Source organism: Cuculus canorus, chromosome 5 (genome assembly GCF_017976375.1).
Source record: "Cuculus canorus isolate bCucCan1 chromosome 5, bCucCan1.pri, whole genome shotgun sequence".
In the NCBI taxonomy this organism is placed as follows: domain Eukaryota; kingdom Metazoa; phylum Chordata; class Aves; order Cuculiformes; family Cuculidae; genus Cuculus; species Cuculus canorus.
This window is the reverse complement of record NC_071405.1, coordinates 55,277,753-55,296,223: the sequence shown is the minus strand read 5'-3', so window position 1 is coordinate 55,296,223 and position 18,471 is coordinate 55,277,753. Positions and strand designations below refer to the sequence as shown.

Here is an 18,471-nt window from a genome sequence, read left to right as displayed (position 1 = left end):
AGATCCTGTCCTCCATAATAGTGTCTGAAAATGACTCGGGTGTTACAGAAGGTGAACATGACTGCTCGGTGCAATTCTTGCGTATAGCAGAGAGGAGAGTGGGTTTGACAGGTGCTGAATTTGGGCCAATAACTAGGAGAAACTAGAAATAAGGCAGGGCTTTTTAACAGCAAAGGTAAATGGTAACAAGATTTAGCTCTGAAACTTTTTTGTTCTTGTGCCTTTGGTTGTGAGCACGGCTGGAGTTTGTAGCAGTGGCTTCTCCTTCTCCCATCTCACAGTATTATTTTTTTTTTTGTTACCCTGCAATTCCTTGCAACACACTTTCCTTTGAAACACTGCGTTGGATTTTCTACTCATACTGGTTTTTACACAGTTTTCTAGTGCAGAGTTTTGAAAGGTGGCTGTAGGAGCAGGCCAACCAAATCGTGTGGCTTCAGCAGGGTGAGTTTTGCGGTGGTACACTGTTGATGTCAATCACGATGTTAAGCATCATTGGTGCTAGAAGAAAATGCTTAAATGGGAGTCTGTTCAAATGGTCCTTGTGAAGGTATCTGGAAAACATTGGAAGGACAGAAGAATAAGTTCAATTTTTAAAGGTGAATAATGATGGAAGGGAAAGGTGGTCAGATAAGTCTTCAGCTAAGTTACCAAACCCAGTGATGAGACAAGACTGAGAAGGCAGCATCAGTAGGTATGCCATAAACTGATGGCAGGAGGGGATGTTGTTGGTGTAAGAAGGTGCTAATGAATTTGAAGGTCCCTCGTGCCTCTGTTAAATACAAGGAAATCAAAGTAGTTTGTAGTGCTGGCTTACAGCTCTGACCTTGAACTTATGGATAATATTCCTGTGCACAATCTTTTATTTTTGCTGCAGGGCAGTAGTTTGACTTTAAAAAAAGCACCTGTGATTATTGTGTTGTACTTCAGAGAAAGTATTCTGGACTTGTAAGAAAGGAACAATCTGAATGGTGAGAAAGATGCACGCCCTGGTGTGGATATGGATTTCCCTTTGTAGTTATCTTTGAATGACACGGTCTTAAGCTGTGAAGTACTTGGAAATAATTGGAATAATTAAATGTGCCGCTGGGATTGCAGCCCTACTATGTAGTTTGCAGAACCAGTGCTATTCTGAGACTTCAGTACACCTCGGGGAGGAAATAGAGGAAGAACCCTCTTCTGCCTGAAATGAAGTCCCTCTAGTAAAGTTGAAAGTTTGGCTTAAATGCATAGGTGTTGTTCTAGCTTATTATTTGTCAGAATTGCTTTATTCTTTTCTTCTTTCCTCCCACCCCTTTTGGGCCCTTTCCCCTTTTCTGGGGTCTTCAAACCACACTTCCCTTGTCTATCATTTTGCCCTCTTCCCTTTCTTTTTGCACCCGCTCCCCCTTCCCGTCTCTTTGTTGTTATATTATCATATGCTCTTTTTATGAAAGATGATGTGCAGATTAACATATTTACAATTAGACCAAAAAAAAAAAAGCCAGTAAGGGGTTACATTGATGTTTAAGTGACTTTCAGGTACATTGTCCTCCTTCTGCGTGCGTTGTGACAGGCGGGCAGAGGACAGAAGGCTGCTGTGAACTGTGTGCAAGATGACCAGGTTCTACTTCAGCTGTTGACTGTTGTAATTAACATTAAAAAAGAATATTTTGCAGTTAGCTAGTTTTTTGTAATGACCGTGTTGAATGCTGGAAAAAAGAGCCCAAAATCTTTGAAACATTAACTGAAAATTTTTGGATAACATTCTGTTGGTGGGGTTCCCCTCCCCATTCACATTTTATTCTACATAGAATTTGAAAATGCAAAATCTCTATGCAGCTATTATGTGAAAAATTTTCCATTTAATTTTATGGATGATGTTACAGTTCTTCATTTTATAGCCAAGGTACCTCTATCTTATTATTTCATATGGCAGAAAACAAAAACTTGTTGTCAAAGCTTATACCCAAAATCTGGATAAATAAGCTGTATATTTATGATATTGTAAATGCTTCACAAATCTCAGAGCTCTGATCTCCTTAGTAACATGATCTCTCTGCTAACAAAAAATGCCGAAGTGTAGTATTTAACAGCTTTTTAAAATAGATTGCTATAAATAGCTGAGATTATATAATATAGAAGCATGTTTATGTAACTTCAGATAACCAGAATGCTTTCTTTCATATATATTTCTTTTTTGAATTTCATTTTGAAAACAGGCTTTTTACACTGTGGAAAGCAGTTGCAGTTATTCACTTTTTCAGCTTTAGAGACATTGAGCCTTAAATTAATGGAACGCTTGTTGGTCTTTTTTTTTTTTTTCTGTAATCCTAGTTTTTGTTATTTTCTCTCCACATGGAAGTGTCTCCATCCACATATAATTATTTTTGTGGCCTGTTTCTGGATCCCTTTTTCTATAAAATTTAAAATAGGATGGCCAGAACCCAAAGTACGCGAGAATATATTTAATTAATATATGAGCATCATAATGTAATTGTTTTGGGCTTTTTCCATCATCGCCTGTAAGCATACTAGCATCTTTTTTGGGTTTTTGACTGCTCCTTTTCAGAAAGCACCTGTGTTGGTGAGGGTTTTATCTGACTTCATTACAGTTGCTGTAGAGTCCTGATATTAATGTTTAAAAGAACCCATTCTGTTCATTCATATATTGTGGATTATATGTTCATCAGTATTTAATTATACTTGAGAACATGGTATTAATTCAGAATATCTGTCTAAATTCTGTTCTGAAGTCCTTTTCACATTCCTTACAGTTCAGTTTCTTTTCAATTAACCTGAGACATTGGGTGATACTCAAAAGTTATTTCAGACTTTGTTATCCCTTTCATGCTTAAATAACTTTTCTCCAGGACTTTCTGGTATAAATTCCCTATTCCTAACAAGTTCTTCATCGGGAAAAATATGCAAAATTATATATGCAACCTGTATGTTATTTATTTTGGCGAGTGAATAAACTCTGGGTGAGTCTTGCTGACATTTTTGCTGGGGTCAAGGATGAGTAGGATTTCTTGCCTTGCCTGATGGGTTTTTTTTGATAATAATTAAACTTTGTTTTAAAACTTTTTTAAAATGACACTTTTATTTTCTCTTTTTTATTTAACTGAAGCTGATTCGACAGGTACTCACTCTCTATACACAACATATAAGGACTATGAAATCATGTTCCACGTTTCTACTATGTTGCCATATACTCCAAACAACAAGCAGCAGGTAAGATGGACTATGCCTTTTTAGAATTATTTTTTCCTGCATCTTGAAAATAAGTGAACTGTTGAATATTTATGACAACTTCAGTTTGTTACTAGCAAAAAAACCCACTTCAGAATTAAAAGTATGAAAACTAAAACTGTCGATCTCTGTGTCAGGAAGATGAGTAAAGTGGATTGTTGTAGGTAGATTTTTCTCTGTAGAACTGTTCTCTAATTATGCATTGTTCACTGAAACTTTGTGGTAAATATTATACATTAATGTCAATAGTACATCTGTGTTACATAAATAAGAGTTTATATCTTGTCTCAGAAGGACCATAGTGTACTTTACATGATTTTCAACCTTCTGCAGCAAAGTCTGTTGTACTTGAATGACTGCCTGTAGCAAATTGTAACATACACAGAATCAGAGGTGATGAACGGATGATCCAGCACACTGCACAGCACATTACACAAGATGACATGAGGCAAAATCCCTTTTTTTTTTACTAGACCGTGTTGTTGTAGGTGACGTGTATGCATTTTACTGTAGAAACAATGTTATTTTGTGTTTCTGCAAATAAAATAGAAATTTCCAAAGGAGACGATAAGAGATAACACAGCAGTCTTTTTAGCTTGCTTTTGTACACTAAATGTTATAGTACTTTGTAGTTTACCTTTCTTTTTTATTGTAGCCTTGGATTTACTGAAAAAGGCCAATCAATAATTATTATAGCATGACTTAAGGAACATGACAACTGTTTTCAACTTGAAATAGAACCTACTTCTGGCTTGCAAAAATGTGTGAAGTGTGGAATGTTTTCTACCTTCCATGTACCACTGACTACTCTGATACTAGCAGGATTTTTTTTGTTTTGATCTTTCTTTAGCTTAAAAATTTCCCTAACAAGATATTCCTGTATGTTACATGTAGAAATTAAATTGCTGTGAAAATGGAAATGCTCATGCCTGAAATTTATTAGATAAATACCTAACGTCCTGCTAATTGTCACATCAAACCTCAACTTTTGTGTTCAGTTTGACTTGTTTGGAATGAAATAAAATTGAATTATGTTGATTTATAATAATGAGAAATAAGTAATTGAAAGTTGTGAAAAGACTGTTTTTTAACCCATGCATCTTTTTTTGTTAAAGCTTCTGAGAAAACGACATATTGGAAATGATATTGTGACAATAGTTTTCCAGGAGCCCGGAGCTCAACCATTCAGCCCGAAGAACATTCGATCTCACTTTCAGCATGTCTTTGTCATTGTAAGAGTGCACGGTCCCTGTACTGACAGCGTTTGTTACAGGTAGTTATCACTAGTTTCACTGAAAAGGCAGAGTTGGAGTGCAGTGGGAGGTGTCCTTCCTCAATCAAATTCTCAGTAGGGAAACATAATGAAAGATATGGGTCATGGATATTGTGGGACGTGAATTCAGAAGGCCTTACAGAAAGTAAATAGACACACATGAGTGTGTAAAGGAAACATGCCCAATGAGGTATGTTAGTATGCACATACACACATGCACACACACACATGTATATAAAAGCAAGCATTTAGGAGTGATTTTCAAGTTCTGTTCTCATTTCCTTTTTATTCTCTTCACTAAAAACATCCTAGAAGAGTATTTCTGTCTTGATTCTTAAGAATTTACCTTTTGTTCAGTTAATTTCCATATCTGAGCTAATGTTCCATTTCTGAAATGAAGACAGTGAAAAAGTACGACTAATCTTTCAGAAAGAAGTTAAGCTCTCTGAAATATTTTGTCTGAAGTATCTTCACTTCTTAACTCATTTCAGTCCAACAAAGAACTTCCAGAGCATAATGTAGCAAAAAACTAGCGTGACCTTAAAGTCAACATGATTAAAATAGAAAATGGCAGTTGATGGTAACATATAATAAAGAATTGCAAAATGAGCTTAATATGTAACGTATATTTTTAACCAAATTGAAAGCACATAGAAATAATGGGTTTAGGTTATACTTCTTTTTATGATCAATGAAATCTTTTACCTTTGTTATATTCTAAGCTGTTAGTGTATTTTTATTTTTACGTGTTGGCTGATCTCAGCGAACTTTTCTAAAACTAAATATGAACTGTCAGAGTAATGGATTTAGAGTAGTTATCTTGCAGTGAGGTAGCCTTATAATTAACTTGTCTTTGCTGAAATACAAGTGTTCACGGAAGTGTTTAATTCAGTCAAGTGCTTGTTTAGAGGAAGAGCTAAGGCAGCTGGCTGCAGTGTGTTCATGTTCTTCAAGCAACTGTAGTAAGGTTGAAGGCTTTTCCTTTCCTATAAGTTTTTGGTAGAGCTCTGTCACACAGCACTTCTGGGACTGATACTGAACTTTGCGCATGCATTAAATTTTCCTGGAGTAGGCATGTTCTTGTTGATATTCATTTTAAGCACCTTATTGATAAATTCCACTTACATGGACATAGCTGCTTCTTAAAGCTTTAGGCATATGTTTTAGCTCTTTTTCTGTATGGAATCTGATTTTGAGGTAAAGGCAAAATAGGTAATATATCCACAAGAGCTACAGGTGCATTTTCTATTTGAATTCAGTATTACAAACACAGGAAAAGATCTGTTTTGGGTTATTATTTTAAATAATACGCCTGTGTATTTTGAACTTCTCCATTTTAAAAAGCATGAGAAAAATTTATTAAAGTATTACAGTGTAACAATTCTAAGTATCTTGGGTTCTATTTCTGGGCTTCAGATTTTTGAGTTACTTTCAATTTTCAAGTATTAACAACTGCAAGAGCTGGAAGCTTAGTGGTTACTATTAGTGAATAATATTTTAGAATTTCAGCTTTAGTGATATTACAGGCTTAAATTTTAGGGGGGCATGGAGCAGGAAAAAAATTGTGAGAATATCAGTGTACATTTTGATAGAGGAAGCCACCAAAACATTTTATGTTCTCTATACTGTCTTTAATCTTAAAATCCTTTCCTTTTTTGTCCTGTCAGTGCAAACACTTGATTTAAATTTATAGAATTCCATTATGAGAGTTTTTCTAGGAAACTTTTCAAAGTAAGTTTGTCTTCTTTCCACTGAATTATTTGGAACTATTTCATAGACTCATAATTCTAGACAAAACAGGAAGCCATGTAGCATAAAACTGTACTGGAATTTATATTAAAAACTACATAAAAGGAATAAAATCAAGCACTGTCTTGGCCAGTGACTCCCCCTCCCAACTAAGATAAACAATATTTCAGAAGTTTGGCTTCTCTGTCGGCATCGTTCACTTTTTAAAACTTCTCTAGCATATATTAAAGGTTAAATTCTTATCCATGTGATGCATGGTACTGAAAATCTAATCAAACAAAAAGCAACTGGGAATTTTTCTTTACATTCAGTATTTTTTAACATGTAGGCTTCTATCTGTTAATAACAGACCCTTCAGGACTACTGGAGATGGTCAAAAGTCAGATGGTTGTATGATGAGCACCCCCTGTTTCATACTTTTGGATATATTGTCATACATTTGAAGGAAATATGACAGTGAATGATATTTTTCAATATCAGTTGCCAGAAAATACAATTAAAAGCCCCCCAAACAACAAAACAAACTAGACAAAAAAAAAACCAAACCACCAACCAAACCCAGAAGATACAGTTGAACATGGAGATGACTTAATTTTTATTTTTGGTGTTCCTCTGTGCCCCCACGATGTTTTACTAGTGTTTGTAATTTCAGTTACTGATTTTTTGGAGGGAGGATTTCTCTAGTTGTTTAAAGGTTCATGTTTGTTTGAACTAAGTGTGAAATAATAACAGCCAGTCTTCCCGATGGACCACCACATACATTTTTAGTGTATTCAAGTTCCATCCTATTCTTCTTTATAATTCACCATGAATTTTGGCCAAAATTAGTTAATGCATTTTCAGGTCTAGTAATAGATCGGATTCAAACTGTTGGAGAGATTCGTGTCACAAAACTGTTGCAGTACATTTGTTGATCTCTTCTTAGCAGAAACTGCCAAGTTATGATACTGGACTGGAATGGTAAATCTTCAGTGATGCCAAACAATTCTCATGTGCTCTGTATTGAAAGAGAATTGACCAAGGAGAATAGTGAAGCTTATCAGCATTGCCTAAGGCAGTCTTGTTGTCAGTCCATTACTTGGTATGGAAACTAAAAAGAAGAGATGAAAAAAAAGGCATCTATGCCTCCAAACTTATAAGAATTTCTTATTATTTTTGGAATGTGCTTCTGTCACTACTGTAAAGTGTTAGTGCAGTTTGCAATCCAGAAGCTTAGAACATAAGTAGTAGTATGATTCAGTCACCAGAAGATGATTCTCACTGTGAACCTGGCCTTGTGAGATGACTTAGTCTTAATTTTTTTAATGTATCCATATTATCTGTATTTTCAGTATTGATCATACACTTTGCATGGCTCTCAGATGACACTTTTAGCTTTAGGTAGCTGAATTACATGCTAGCCTTTGTAATGGTGTCTGATAAAAAAAATCTGTTTGTAGTTAAAAATAAAAGACAGAACTATCCTACATGAGTGATTACTTTATGAAAAAGTTTGTGTTTGCACTTAAACTGTTTTTAAACTGTCATACTGAGGATGACTGAAAAATGCCTAGATGCAAAAATAAGTGGCCTTATGTTTCTGTGGTAAAGGGAGAGAAAAATTGAGGAGTTAAGGAAAAAAGGAAAGGTATTTTCTGTATTCAAAGCTGCTGAATTTGCCTACAGCGAAACACTGCTTCTTCTGTATCTTTTTATTTCTTTTAGTGTTGCTGTGACAAGATCTAGAGATGTACCATCCTTTGGACCACCTATTCCGAAAGGTGTCACATTTCCGAAATCAAATGTGTTCAGGGACTTCTTACTAGCCAAAGTCATTAATGCAGAGAATGCTGCTCATAAATCGGAAAAGTTTCGTGCGATGGCCACCAGGACCCGTCAAGAATACTTGAAAGACTTGGCAGAGAAGAATGTCACCAACACACCTATTGACCCTTCTGGCAAGTTCCCTTTCATCTCACTTGCTTCAAAAAAGAAGGAAAAATCCAAGCCCTATCCAGGAGCAGAGATCTATAGTTCTGGTGCTATTGTATGGAGTGTCCATGCGAAAGACTACAGCAAGGGTATGGAAATAGACTGTCTCCTAGGCATCTCTAATGAGTTTGTAGTCCTTATTGAACAGGACACAAAAAGCGTGGTGTTCAATTGCTCCTGTCGAGATGTGATAGGGTGGACTTCAACGGACACAAATATCAAAATATTCTATGAGAGAGGTGAATGTGTTTCTTTGGAGAGCTTCATCAGCAACATTGATGACATCAAAGAGATCGTCAAAAGGCTGGAGGTTAGAATGTGTTCTCTTGTTTGGTTCCCCTTCTTTGCTTTCTCCTCTCACCCCACTGGTGAGTAAGGCTTCAATTTTGGTAATGCTTGGGATCTGTAAAACTGTTTTGATTGTTTATCATTAAATCTGTAAGGACTTTCCTGCTTTTATTTCTCAAAATCCAATATTAATTTGACTTCTATCAGATATCAGCCAATCTCAGCTGGTTGGGTGCGTCAAAAATGTCTCAGTATTTTAAGACAGGAAGAAAGCAAGCAGGACCTTCACATGCATAAATTGCTACCACACAATAAATACAAGAGTGTCACTTTATTTCTTTTCCTTGTTTACTTTCCCTTTCTCTGTTTCATAGACTTGTTGTATCTTGTTTCAAGTGAAGCTATAGAATCTTTGAGGCTTACTTATTATGTTGCCAGCAGGGTGCAGTCCCAGTCCCTACTGCAACCTTCAGATACTTTCTGAATGCATGTGATAAACTGCCGTGAATCATAGTATCTGTCTATAAAACATCTGCCCGTTCTCATTTTTTATCCAATTAAGTTATGAAATAATGTGTTATGCTTTACTGTCTTTCCTGTAGTTTCACAACTGTTGTTGTATAATGACCAGGAAAAAAGGAAAACTAGGCCCTGTTAAATTGCTCATGATGGTATTCATGCTTGTGCATAGAAGAGTTGGCAATAGACCGCAGTTTACTGTGCTTAGTAGCTGCATGCCACCACATTCAGAAGTAATCTTGCAGATAACTGAAACAGCTAGAAATGGAGAATGGTTAGTTGGTTACTGAAGCATAAAAGATGAAGTAAAGATGCTTGCGTAGTGCCACGTGGTTTTCTGTTGTATCCTGACATGTATCTTCTGAAATTCCTGTGGTTTCAGTCGAAGTTTCAAGGCAGCACTTGAGTAACCAGACTCTACTGAAAATACTAGTTTGAGTGACAAGATCTTTTTCAGCTGATTATGTACCTAGGACTCTGATATATATTCCTTGATGGTGTCTCACCATTGTCTTGGGAGTTGGTTGATAGCACAAAAATGGAGCCACTAAACCTCTATTAGACCTGAAGGTGTCTCCACGCATTAAATTCTGTCTTCGTGTCAATTCACAGCTTGTGACTAAGGGCTGCGAAACAGTGGAGATGACTCTGCGTAGGAATGGTCTGGGTCAGCTTGGTTTCCATGTGAACTATGAAGGCATTGTGGCAGATGTTGAGCCCTATGGCTACGCGTGGCAGGCAGGACTGCGACAAGGCAGCCGGCTGGTGGAAATCTGCAAGGTGGCTGTAGCTACTCTGACCCATGAGCAAATGATTGATCTTCTGAGAACATCAGTAACAGTGAAGGTCGTCATCGTCCCTCCATATGAGGATTGCACACCACGCAGGTATTCTATAAATAGATAATTTGGGTCTGAAATTATATCTTGATTTGTGGAGTCACAAGGGGAAGAAACACCGTAGAGTTAAGTGTTAACCTCCATACCTCAGTAAACCATGGCATAGTTATAGCATCCAGTATTGTAAGGTGAAAAAAGAGGGCGGAAAAAAATGCCGATATTCAGACTCCAGGACCCATAAAATAGTCATTGATTTCTACAGTTTAATGAAATGTGTGAAGAACCTCGTGTATCCTTTAAATTCTATGGAATGTAACATGGAAATCAACTTTTTGTTGATTGTTGTGTGTTTATGATGTATCAAAATCAATTGTAAATTTCCCTCCCTGCTTTCTCATTTGTTGGTAGTTTGCAATGTCTATAGATGTAATTCTGGAAAGCTATGAACAGACTTGCATTCTTCTACTTTCACAGATAAGTAAGGCTGTAAATGATGAGGACTTATCAAAGGTATGGATCTGGCCAGAGAAATTGCTGCAAATTTTAATTCTTTACTCAATAGTGGATCTTAATGCATCTCTCTGTTCCCATGCATTGAAAGCTTGAGGCTTGTTTCAACTGTTATTGCTTTTATAGCTTTAAAATATTGCTTGATCAGAATCAAGCAGTAATACTTGTTGTACATCATATGCCTCCATTTTTTCCAAACTCACACTAAATTATTTTATAATTTTTACTGTTCTCTACAAATTCCCATATTCCTGTCATCCTGTATTAATATTTTGCAAACACTGTAGGATGAAAATGGGAAGATCTTTAATAGACTAAATTTGCCTGCAGGCTACCTCAAGATTTATGCTAGATTTGCCAAGAAAAAGAAAGTACATTTATCAGAGTTCACTGTGTTCCTTGCAGTGAGAGACTGAGAGCATTTTGCACTGCTGTTTTTTAATCAGGCAGAATCTTTGTACAGGTAGATGCTAAATCTTTGTATAATTAAGGTTGAGGCTGAACTTAAGTGCATATGTATTACGTTGATGTGAAATTGAACCTGCAAGCAAAGACCGTATACTTGCATAAAACAAGAATCCATGTTTGTTTTTACTGTGAGCCATAACTCCTTTTGTAACTGGTGGCAAAATAGGAGCAGAGAGAAAAGGAGTTTTATTTGTCCTTTAGTTGTCAGTGGAAAATTGAATACATGTCAGGGATTAAAATGAGCAGTGGCATAAGGTCACCCATGAGGTATTTGGAAAGCTTTTGTACAGTGTTTAGCAGCTTGAGCAAATGGAAAATTCAGCTGCAATCATAGCAAAGGGATTAGTGCAGAAAAATCTGTGTGGAAAGCACAGATCCTATTATTCCTGAACTAAATTAAGTACAGGCAAAAGCAGGCTTAGCTTTAGATATCCAGAATCATAGCAGGAAGAGAAATTACTGCACTTTTTGAAATACTGTAGTTGGCATCAGTGAGTTTTGTTGTTGTCTTGCAGTGAGCAAATGTTCATGGTGGGTTATTGCCTAGTTATAAAATTTAATAAAGCAGCTCCTTGTCCTGCTTCCTGTATCCAAAATCATTAAGGTTTAGGAACTGTGTCTTGAATTTGTAGCTATCCTACATGTATTACTAGAGATTCGACTTAAATCTTTACACAAAGCAATTTCTCTTCTGGCAATCAGATTTCCAGACTTGGAGTCCTTTTATTGTGTCCTCTAGAGCTCATTTAGTATTTCTGTTACAGTAACTTCCACAGACCATAACTAAAACCAAGATCACTTCTGCTTGGCATAGTACAATCGTTGGAGACGCAGTCTCTATCCTAATAAATTGGTTGGCATGAAGTTGGAGGAAGAGCAAGGGTGCAGTTAGATGAGATGACTTGCCAGCAGGCAGATGTACAAGGTCAGCAGCAGATATAAAAAATATGTCCAAATAGCCTGATTCACAGTCTGATGGCCTACACAGAGGCAGGCTTTATGATTGTATCTCTGCTGAAACCTGGTCATTAAACCATTGCCACTGAATTAATTTAGTGGACTAATTGCTGACCTTGAAGCTAAGGACACAGCAGACAGAGGGAATTGTTTAATCTTGCTTCTTTAACTGTAAATATGTCTGGAGAAAAAAAAAAGGAAAGAGAAACCCAAACTACTAAAGCATATAATCACTCAGGAGAGAATAACAGACACATGAAATATGAAGAGAAAATTAAAAACGGTGATATCAACCTTTTCATCAGGTTGAGAGGGGCCCAGGAGCACACAACCTGATTCCCTTTCATATGATGCTGAACTACACGTGCTTCAGAAGCACACCTCATGCCTTCCAACTGCTAATTTAATTTGCAGATCAAGACTAGAGGGTAGGCCAAAGTAAAGCCGAACGCTCTGTATGTTATTGGCAGCAGAACCTAATCAGTGACTGTTTAATTTTGTCTGGTCCTGTTAGACTACACAACTTGCTAACATCAGCGTAGCCAGATAAAAAGTTACCTATTTTATTTTGTATTTTAGCTGGGAAGACATTGATATTTTTCAGCATCAAGGGGGTAAAGGCTTAGAAGAAGAGGTAGGATTAGAAAATTAGCACTGATTGTTTACTATTCCTTCCCATTAGGTAATTAATTGTGTAGATAAACAAAGTAATTGCAATAAAAGAATCACTTAAATAGGGGTATCAAGAGAAGTATGGATGTTATCCTCATACAAGCCGAAGGTCACATATCCAAGTCTTACCAAATCTTTCATTCTAAATGTATGCAGAAGTTTACCCTGCATCTCATGTGCACTGCTTTAGCGTATGTCCTCTCATTTTTTGTGATGTCTTGTTCCTATACATCCTCAGGAAGCAAAAACCCTCTTTTGGGCTTGACATCTACAATTTTTAGCAATTGTTTTTTTTCATAATGTGCACATTTATCAGCTGAGGTACTCCAAAGTCAAAGATGTTTGAAAACTAAGAGAAATGCATTATTTCATGGGAATCTTGTATTTTCATGTATGTGTGTGTGTGTGTTCAAGTTTTATCTCAAAAAGAAAGAACAATTTAGGTCTTGCTTATCTGGATGCAGGTGAGTTCTAAAACCTATGACTTTTTTTTAAATGTGGAAGGGAAGAGGCCCTTCTAGCATTTCTTTAGCTTTTATAACTCAGTAGTCAGATGAAGAGTATCAAAATATGTTATATATGTTTCTAAAAAGCAAAATCTTACATTTACTCTTTCATAGCATTGATTCAGCTTCTACCTTCAGATTTCTATCCTTGTGACCAGGATATATATATTTTTTTAGTAACAGCATGTTAAATTTCTTCATTTCTAGGAGTTCTTCAGAAAACTACCGTATGCCAGTGATGGAATACAAAGTGAACGAAGGGATGTCATATGAATTCAAATTTCCCTTCAGAAATAATAACAAATGGCAGCGAAATGCAAGCAAAGGACAGGGACCTCATGTGGCTCAGGTACCATCCCAAATACAAAGTCCAGTAACATCTAGGATTGGCTCTGGAAAAGAAGGGAAAATGCCACCCCCAGAACGGGCAGCCAACATCCCCCGAAGCATCTCTAGTGATGGGCGCCCTTTGGAGAGCCGGAGGTACGCATCTTCTTCACAAATGCCTTTGCAGAATCTTGTCTGAAAAAAAGCACAGATGTTTATTTGAGTAGTTGAAGACTGCTTCTAATGTTGTTTTTAATTAGTCAAAAGGCAATATAAGTGAATTATTAGCAAAAAGGAAATGTCTTTCTGGCATGATTAACCACAAAATGAAGATTGTTAGACTCTTTCCTTGTGTTGGGTGGTATTCTAAAACATCTGTATTGTTACTTAAGTTTTAAATTAGTTACAATCGAAGTTTTAAATTGTTCCTTAAGGTCTGCATTTTGAAGAAGTAAATGAAAATACTGGCTTATTTTTAGGCTTGATGGAATCGCTTAAAGCTCCTAAGGCAGGAACAGCATCTAGCAGAGTATTTAGCAAGAGAATTCTGACCAGCACAGAAATCAAATTTGTCTGGCTGGGGAGCTTTCAAATTTCTAGGCTAGAAAAGAGGTTGTTAATGTTAATTGTGTTGCAAACATTGTTTGTGTTTCTCCAGGGTGGTTTGGGTATTTTTGTAGTTTTGTTTTTTTTTAAATAAGAAAGCGATTATTATTAAGATAAAGGTGTCAGGAGCATCCTGTCACAGTACTTTCATTCTTTTATGGAAGATGATGTATTTGATATTATTCAGGTGAACTGTCATTGTTTTGATTATCTATACGAATCTATCACTGTTTTTACATTTAGAAAGAGATTTGTTGTGGGAAACAAGCTCATCCATCGCTTATGGCTCTTGTTTTGGACAGTTCCTTAAAAATAGCTGTAGACAGATTATGAACATACTTTGCATTGCTGAAAAACATAAAGCATTGGAAATAAGATGCATGTTGTAGAAAATTGACAGACATCTAATGGATTAAGTTAAAGCATTTTTCACATCCTTAAGAACTGGAGGTTAAAAAAAGGCATTAGAAGATGGTACAGGCAAGGCCAAAGACGAACTGGTATATCTGGACCAAAATAAAAACCTATGGCTTCAGACCATATCTGTCTGTTACAGCTGAAGACAGGCAGATGTTAAGTTTGAAGGAATAAGAGTTGGGTTGTTGTTTTTTTTTTTCCTCTCCAGTGCTGCAGAATCTCACTTTGTAGTCATGGAAGGCATAGCAATACCTGAGCAAAGCTTAAGGCACTGGCAGAAGATCAAATTTACTTGAGTTGAAGGTTTTTTTCAGAAGCTTCCATCTCTTCATGGTATTAACCAAATGGTTTTGTCCCAAGTTGGCTGTTTGACAACTTCTGCTGAGGAGAGTGGGCCTTTGGCTGCACTGAGAGAAGGGGTATTATTAACTGTGTTTTTCTTGTGCATAAAATCCTATGTGGGCAGCATCACACACCTAAAGCATCCAAGATTTATCCAGTTACTGGATGCTTCTAGAGCAGGGTTATGACCTGCCAAATGTTTGCAAAGTGAAAATTACATTTCCATATACTTAGTATTTGTTTTCAAAAAGTGAAACTTTGACTTTCCATTTCCTTAATTTTCAAGGCATGTAGCTGGGGTTTTTCTCCTCTAGACATTCTTCTAAGTATTTTTTTATTATTATTCAAAGATTATTGAATCTTTTCATCCTTAAAAGGATATTATCAAAGTAGCTTTTAAGTTTGGCTGGGAATTTTTGGATGCCTGAAAAAAATGTCTTCTCTCTTATCTTTCTGGTCTGATAAACGTGTTAGCCTTGGCTGGATCAATTTTAAATGTAGCAGAAGCTGTGCAAGGTTAATATGTTTCCAGTTAAAGAAAAATACATTTTTGTCATTTTAAAGGAATACTGGAGGAAAGGGGGGCGGAGAGGGGAGACCAATAAGCTCACTCCAATACTCATTTTCTTTTCTCTGCATGATCAAAGAAAGCTTTGTTTTTGAGTCAGCTCAAATACTTCTGTTTTTACTGTGTAAAATATCTAAAATCAACAAAGATGGTATTTTCTTAGCCCTCTTAACAACTGTCTCATTGTAGTTTTTTACCACTAACCTCCATACTTCCTATGGCGTAAAGTTTACCTATGAGGAGGTGCTGGAATTTGTGATGCTTCTGGTGCAGATAGCAGTGCTGGTGCCCTGCTGTGCTTTGCTCCCTAAGTTTTGTTCTTTGCTCAGCTCAAAGTTGGCTGGAGAAATGGAGGACCAAGGGTAATCTGGTAATATGGGTACTGGAGTCTATACTGCTGATCCCTGTGATCCAGAAAGGGCTCTCCGATTTAACACGATTATAAACACAATCCCACCGTATACAAGATGGCTATTTCAGCATCTTTCTCAGATTTATATTCTATAGAACAATTTTAAGAGATTTTAGAAATAAAATGCATCTATTATTTTGACTTATTAGCAAAGCAATACTGATATCTTAAAATTTTCTTACTCCCACTAGGGTTTCGCTTTTGAAAAGAAGTTATTGTCTAGGTGTCAGTGGGGCTCGAAACTTACCTCTATAATGATTTGCATCAATAAGTAATTTCAGTACTCAATTATAGCTGTAACCTCAATTTTGATCTTTCATTGTGGCCTAGATATCACTAGCTATCAGTTGTGTTTCTGTGGTGCTGAGCTGCAGTTCAGACTTGATGATATTTGACTGATCTTAATACTTTGTTCTGAGACTGGAGCTGACACTTATCCCCCTGTTCCTGCCTTTTGACTGCAGGTTATCTGTTTATTGAGCCAGGCACAGTGACAGTGATGGCAGACCTCATCTGTCACTAAGAAACAGCAGTCTACAGTTTGTCATCTATGTTTTAAGGGACATGGTAGCAGAGAAACTCGTGCTAAATTGATCCATGTGGTCTTCAAGCTCTCAATCTGAGATGATTTTTGAAACTAGTGCTGGTAGCAGTCACTCAGGTTAGCTGTAGATCCAGTGGTTGGGATGCCAAAGAATGGAGTAGCAGCATTATAATATCTTTGCCGTATCAAACATGACTTGAGACTCATTTTAATGGTAGCATATCAGCAGCAAATCCATGACAATATTAAAAAAACCCTGAAGATTTGAGGGATTTAGTTTAAAGAAAATAGCTTTAACAGGCGAGTGTTTCTCTCTGAGAACTAGTTGCTCTCTGTGTACAAGAGTGCAAGTGTAACTCTTTGAATTTCCTCCTAGTGATATTTGACTGAGGATCACTTTATATAGCTGAAGTCTCTAAATAGGCATAGTGAGTGAAAGAAGTTTAATTTTTGCCCTGTTGATATTTTCACTTTAGTGCATTTAACTGTTTTTAAAGTAAATAAAAGCAGCACTTCATATGCATAAAAACATCTTGCCTCCCTATGGAGATTACTGTTGTAGGTGTGAGAATAGCTTGCTTGGCAGTCCCTGGTTCTGAGAAGTCAGACAGATTTCCAGTCCTGTGCCTAACCAGCAGAGTACTTAAATTGGCCTTTATTGGATTGTCTTCATAAATCCAACTTACATGTCATGTATTCAACTTATATCCAAGCTTATACGTAATTTCTCCCTGTTCCTCATGGTATCCCGAGTCCTTGAGTGTATTCACGATTGGTGCACATATTTGTAGGCAGGGAAAATAAACCAGAACTTTATAAATCTTAAAATAAATTTCTAATGTTACTGCAACGTGAACACTAAAAAATCTAATAATATAAGTGCAATAAATTCCAAGTTATGGCTTCTTTCACAACATTAATTAGTCCACATGGGAAAACTATATAGCTTATAACCTGGAATAAATATTGGAGTGATACATTAACAACAATAAACCACATATATGTGAAGTATGCCAGATATTATGTTATTGAAGGAGATGTAATTCTAGACCTTGATACTTTTCCTCGCAGTTTTCAGGGGGTTTTTTGTTGATTTCATTTCCAAACTTTATGAAAATAAGAAATATGCAAGGACAGAGATGAGATACTGTTAGATGAGAATATCTTCTTAATTAACTGGATAACCTAATGAACTGGAACCAGTCTGAACTAAAAAATCAATTCAACAAATGTTTCAAAAGTGTGAAAACGAGTGAGCAAAGCACGATGCTGGACTTGTGCGCTTTGGTGTGCAATTCAGTACTCTATTGGAACAGTGCTTTAACTACAAAATTTCTGAGTACAGTCAATATTTTAAACCAAATGCAAAACCAAATTACAGCATGACTGCAGTTAAATACTGGCTGTAAAATTCCCAAATAAGGAAGGATTGTAACAATATTCATTAAGACTGGTTTCAAGTCTTACTGAGGACTTTAGGGCACAGTCTTGCCCTAAAACTTCATGCTAATTAGAACAATGACTGTGTACAGTCAGAGACAGTAGCTGTGGCAGTAGTAGTTTATAGGTTAATTCCTGCATATACATTCTATTTTAAACTGTTGCCATGTTATATAAAAATCCTAATCTGCTGCTGCTTAGCTTGCATCAGTGACTTTTTTCCTAATATAAACAAGCGGGTGCCTTTGCTCATCTTGCCACATGTCAAGTGAGCGTTGTAGCTCACACACTGCCTGCCTTCACAGCATTTGAGGATTTATTATTTTGAAGTTTTCAAAACATTCTTCTAATTAAAACATGTCCTAACAGGAGATTTTATATTATGTATGGCACAAGGATCTAGAGCTGGATGTAGCAGTGGAAAATCAAAGATTCATTGGTGTGCTTGGCTACGTGGCCAAACTGTTGTGTTCTAAAAACACTTGAGAAGAGCTGTGCTGTGTCATGTCAAGAGTTGGTCTTCCTTGTTTGTCAGTGGCCATCAGCAAGGGCCAGAGAAAAGCATAAGAGATGCTTAGAAGCATAAAGGAAGACGCCTTATTAGGTCTGGCATTCTCCTGGCTGTATCCTGTTTAAGGTCGCCTGGAGCCAGATGCACCTGTACCACTCAGTTTAACAGCCGTGGATGGTACTTGTTCATCCAGCTGCCTGCTAATTGGTCTCGTGATAGAAAGAGACAGATTTACGTGTTCTTTTGTCATGAGGAATAATGAATAATAATTTTGATTGCTTGGCCCAATATAATTCCTGTTTGGATGAATTGAAGCAGATA

The 18,471-nt window shown here is 36.6% G+C and overlaps 1 protein-coding gene across 8 annotated transcripts in view; it reads left to right on the top strand.

Moving 5' to 3' along the window:
• SIPA1L1 (signal induced proliferation associated 1 like 1) overlaps positions 1–18,471 on the top strand; it is a 214,772-nt gene that overhangs the window by 161,265 nt on the left and 35,036 nt on the right. For all 8 annotated transcript variants that reach the window (XM_054067203.1, XM_054067208.1, XM_054067207.1 and 5 more), the window contains 5 exons: positions 3,110–3,213; positions 4,347–4,504; positions 7,958–8,534; positions 9,644–9,918; positions 13,191–13,466. In XM_054067203.1, the coding sequence (XP_053923178.1) occupies positions 3,110–3,213; positions 4,347–4,504; positions 7,958–8,534; positions 9,644–9,918; positions 13,191–13,466 (1,390 nt within the window). The remainder of the gene's footprint in view (positions 1–3,109; positions 3,214–4,346; positions 4,505–7,957; positions 8,535–9,643; positions 9,919–13,190; positions 13,467–18,471) is intronic.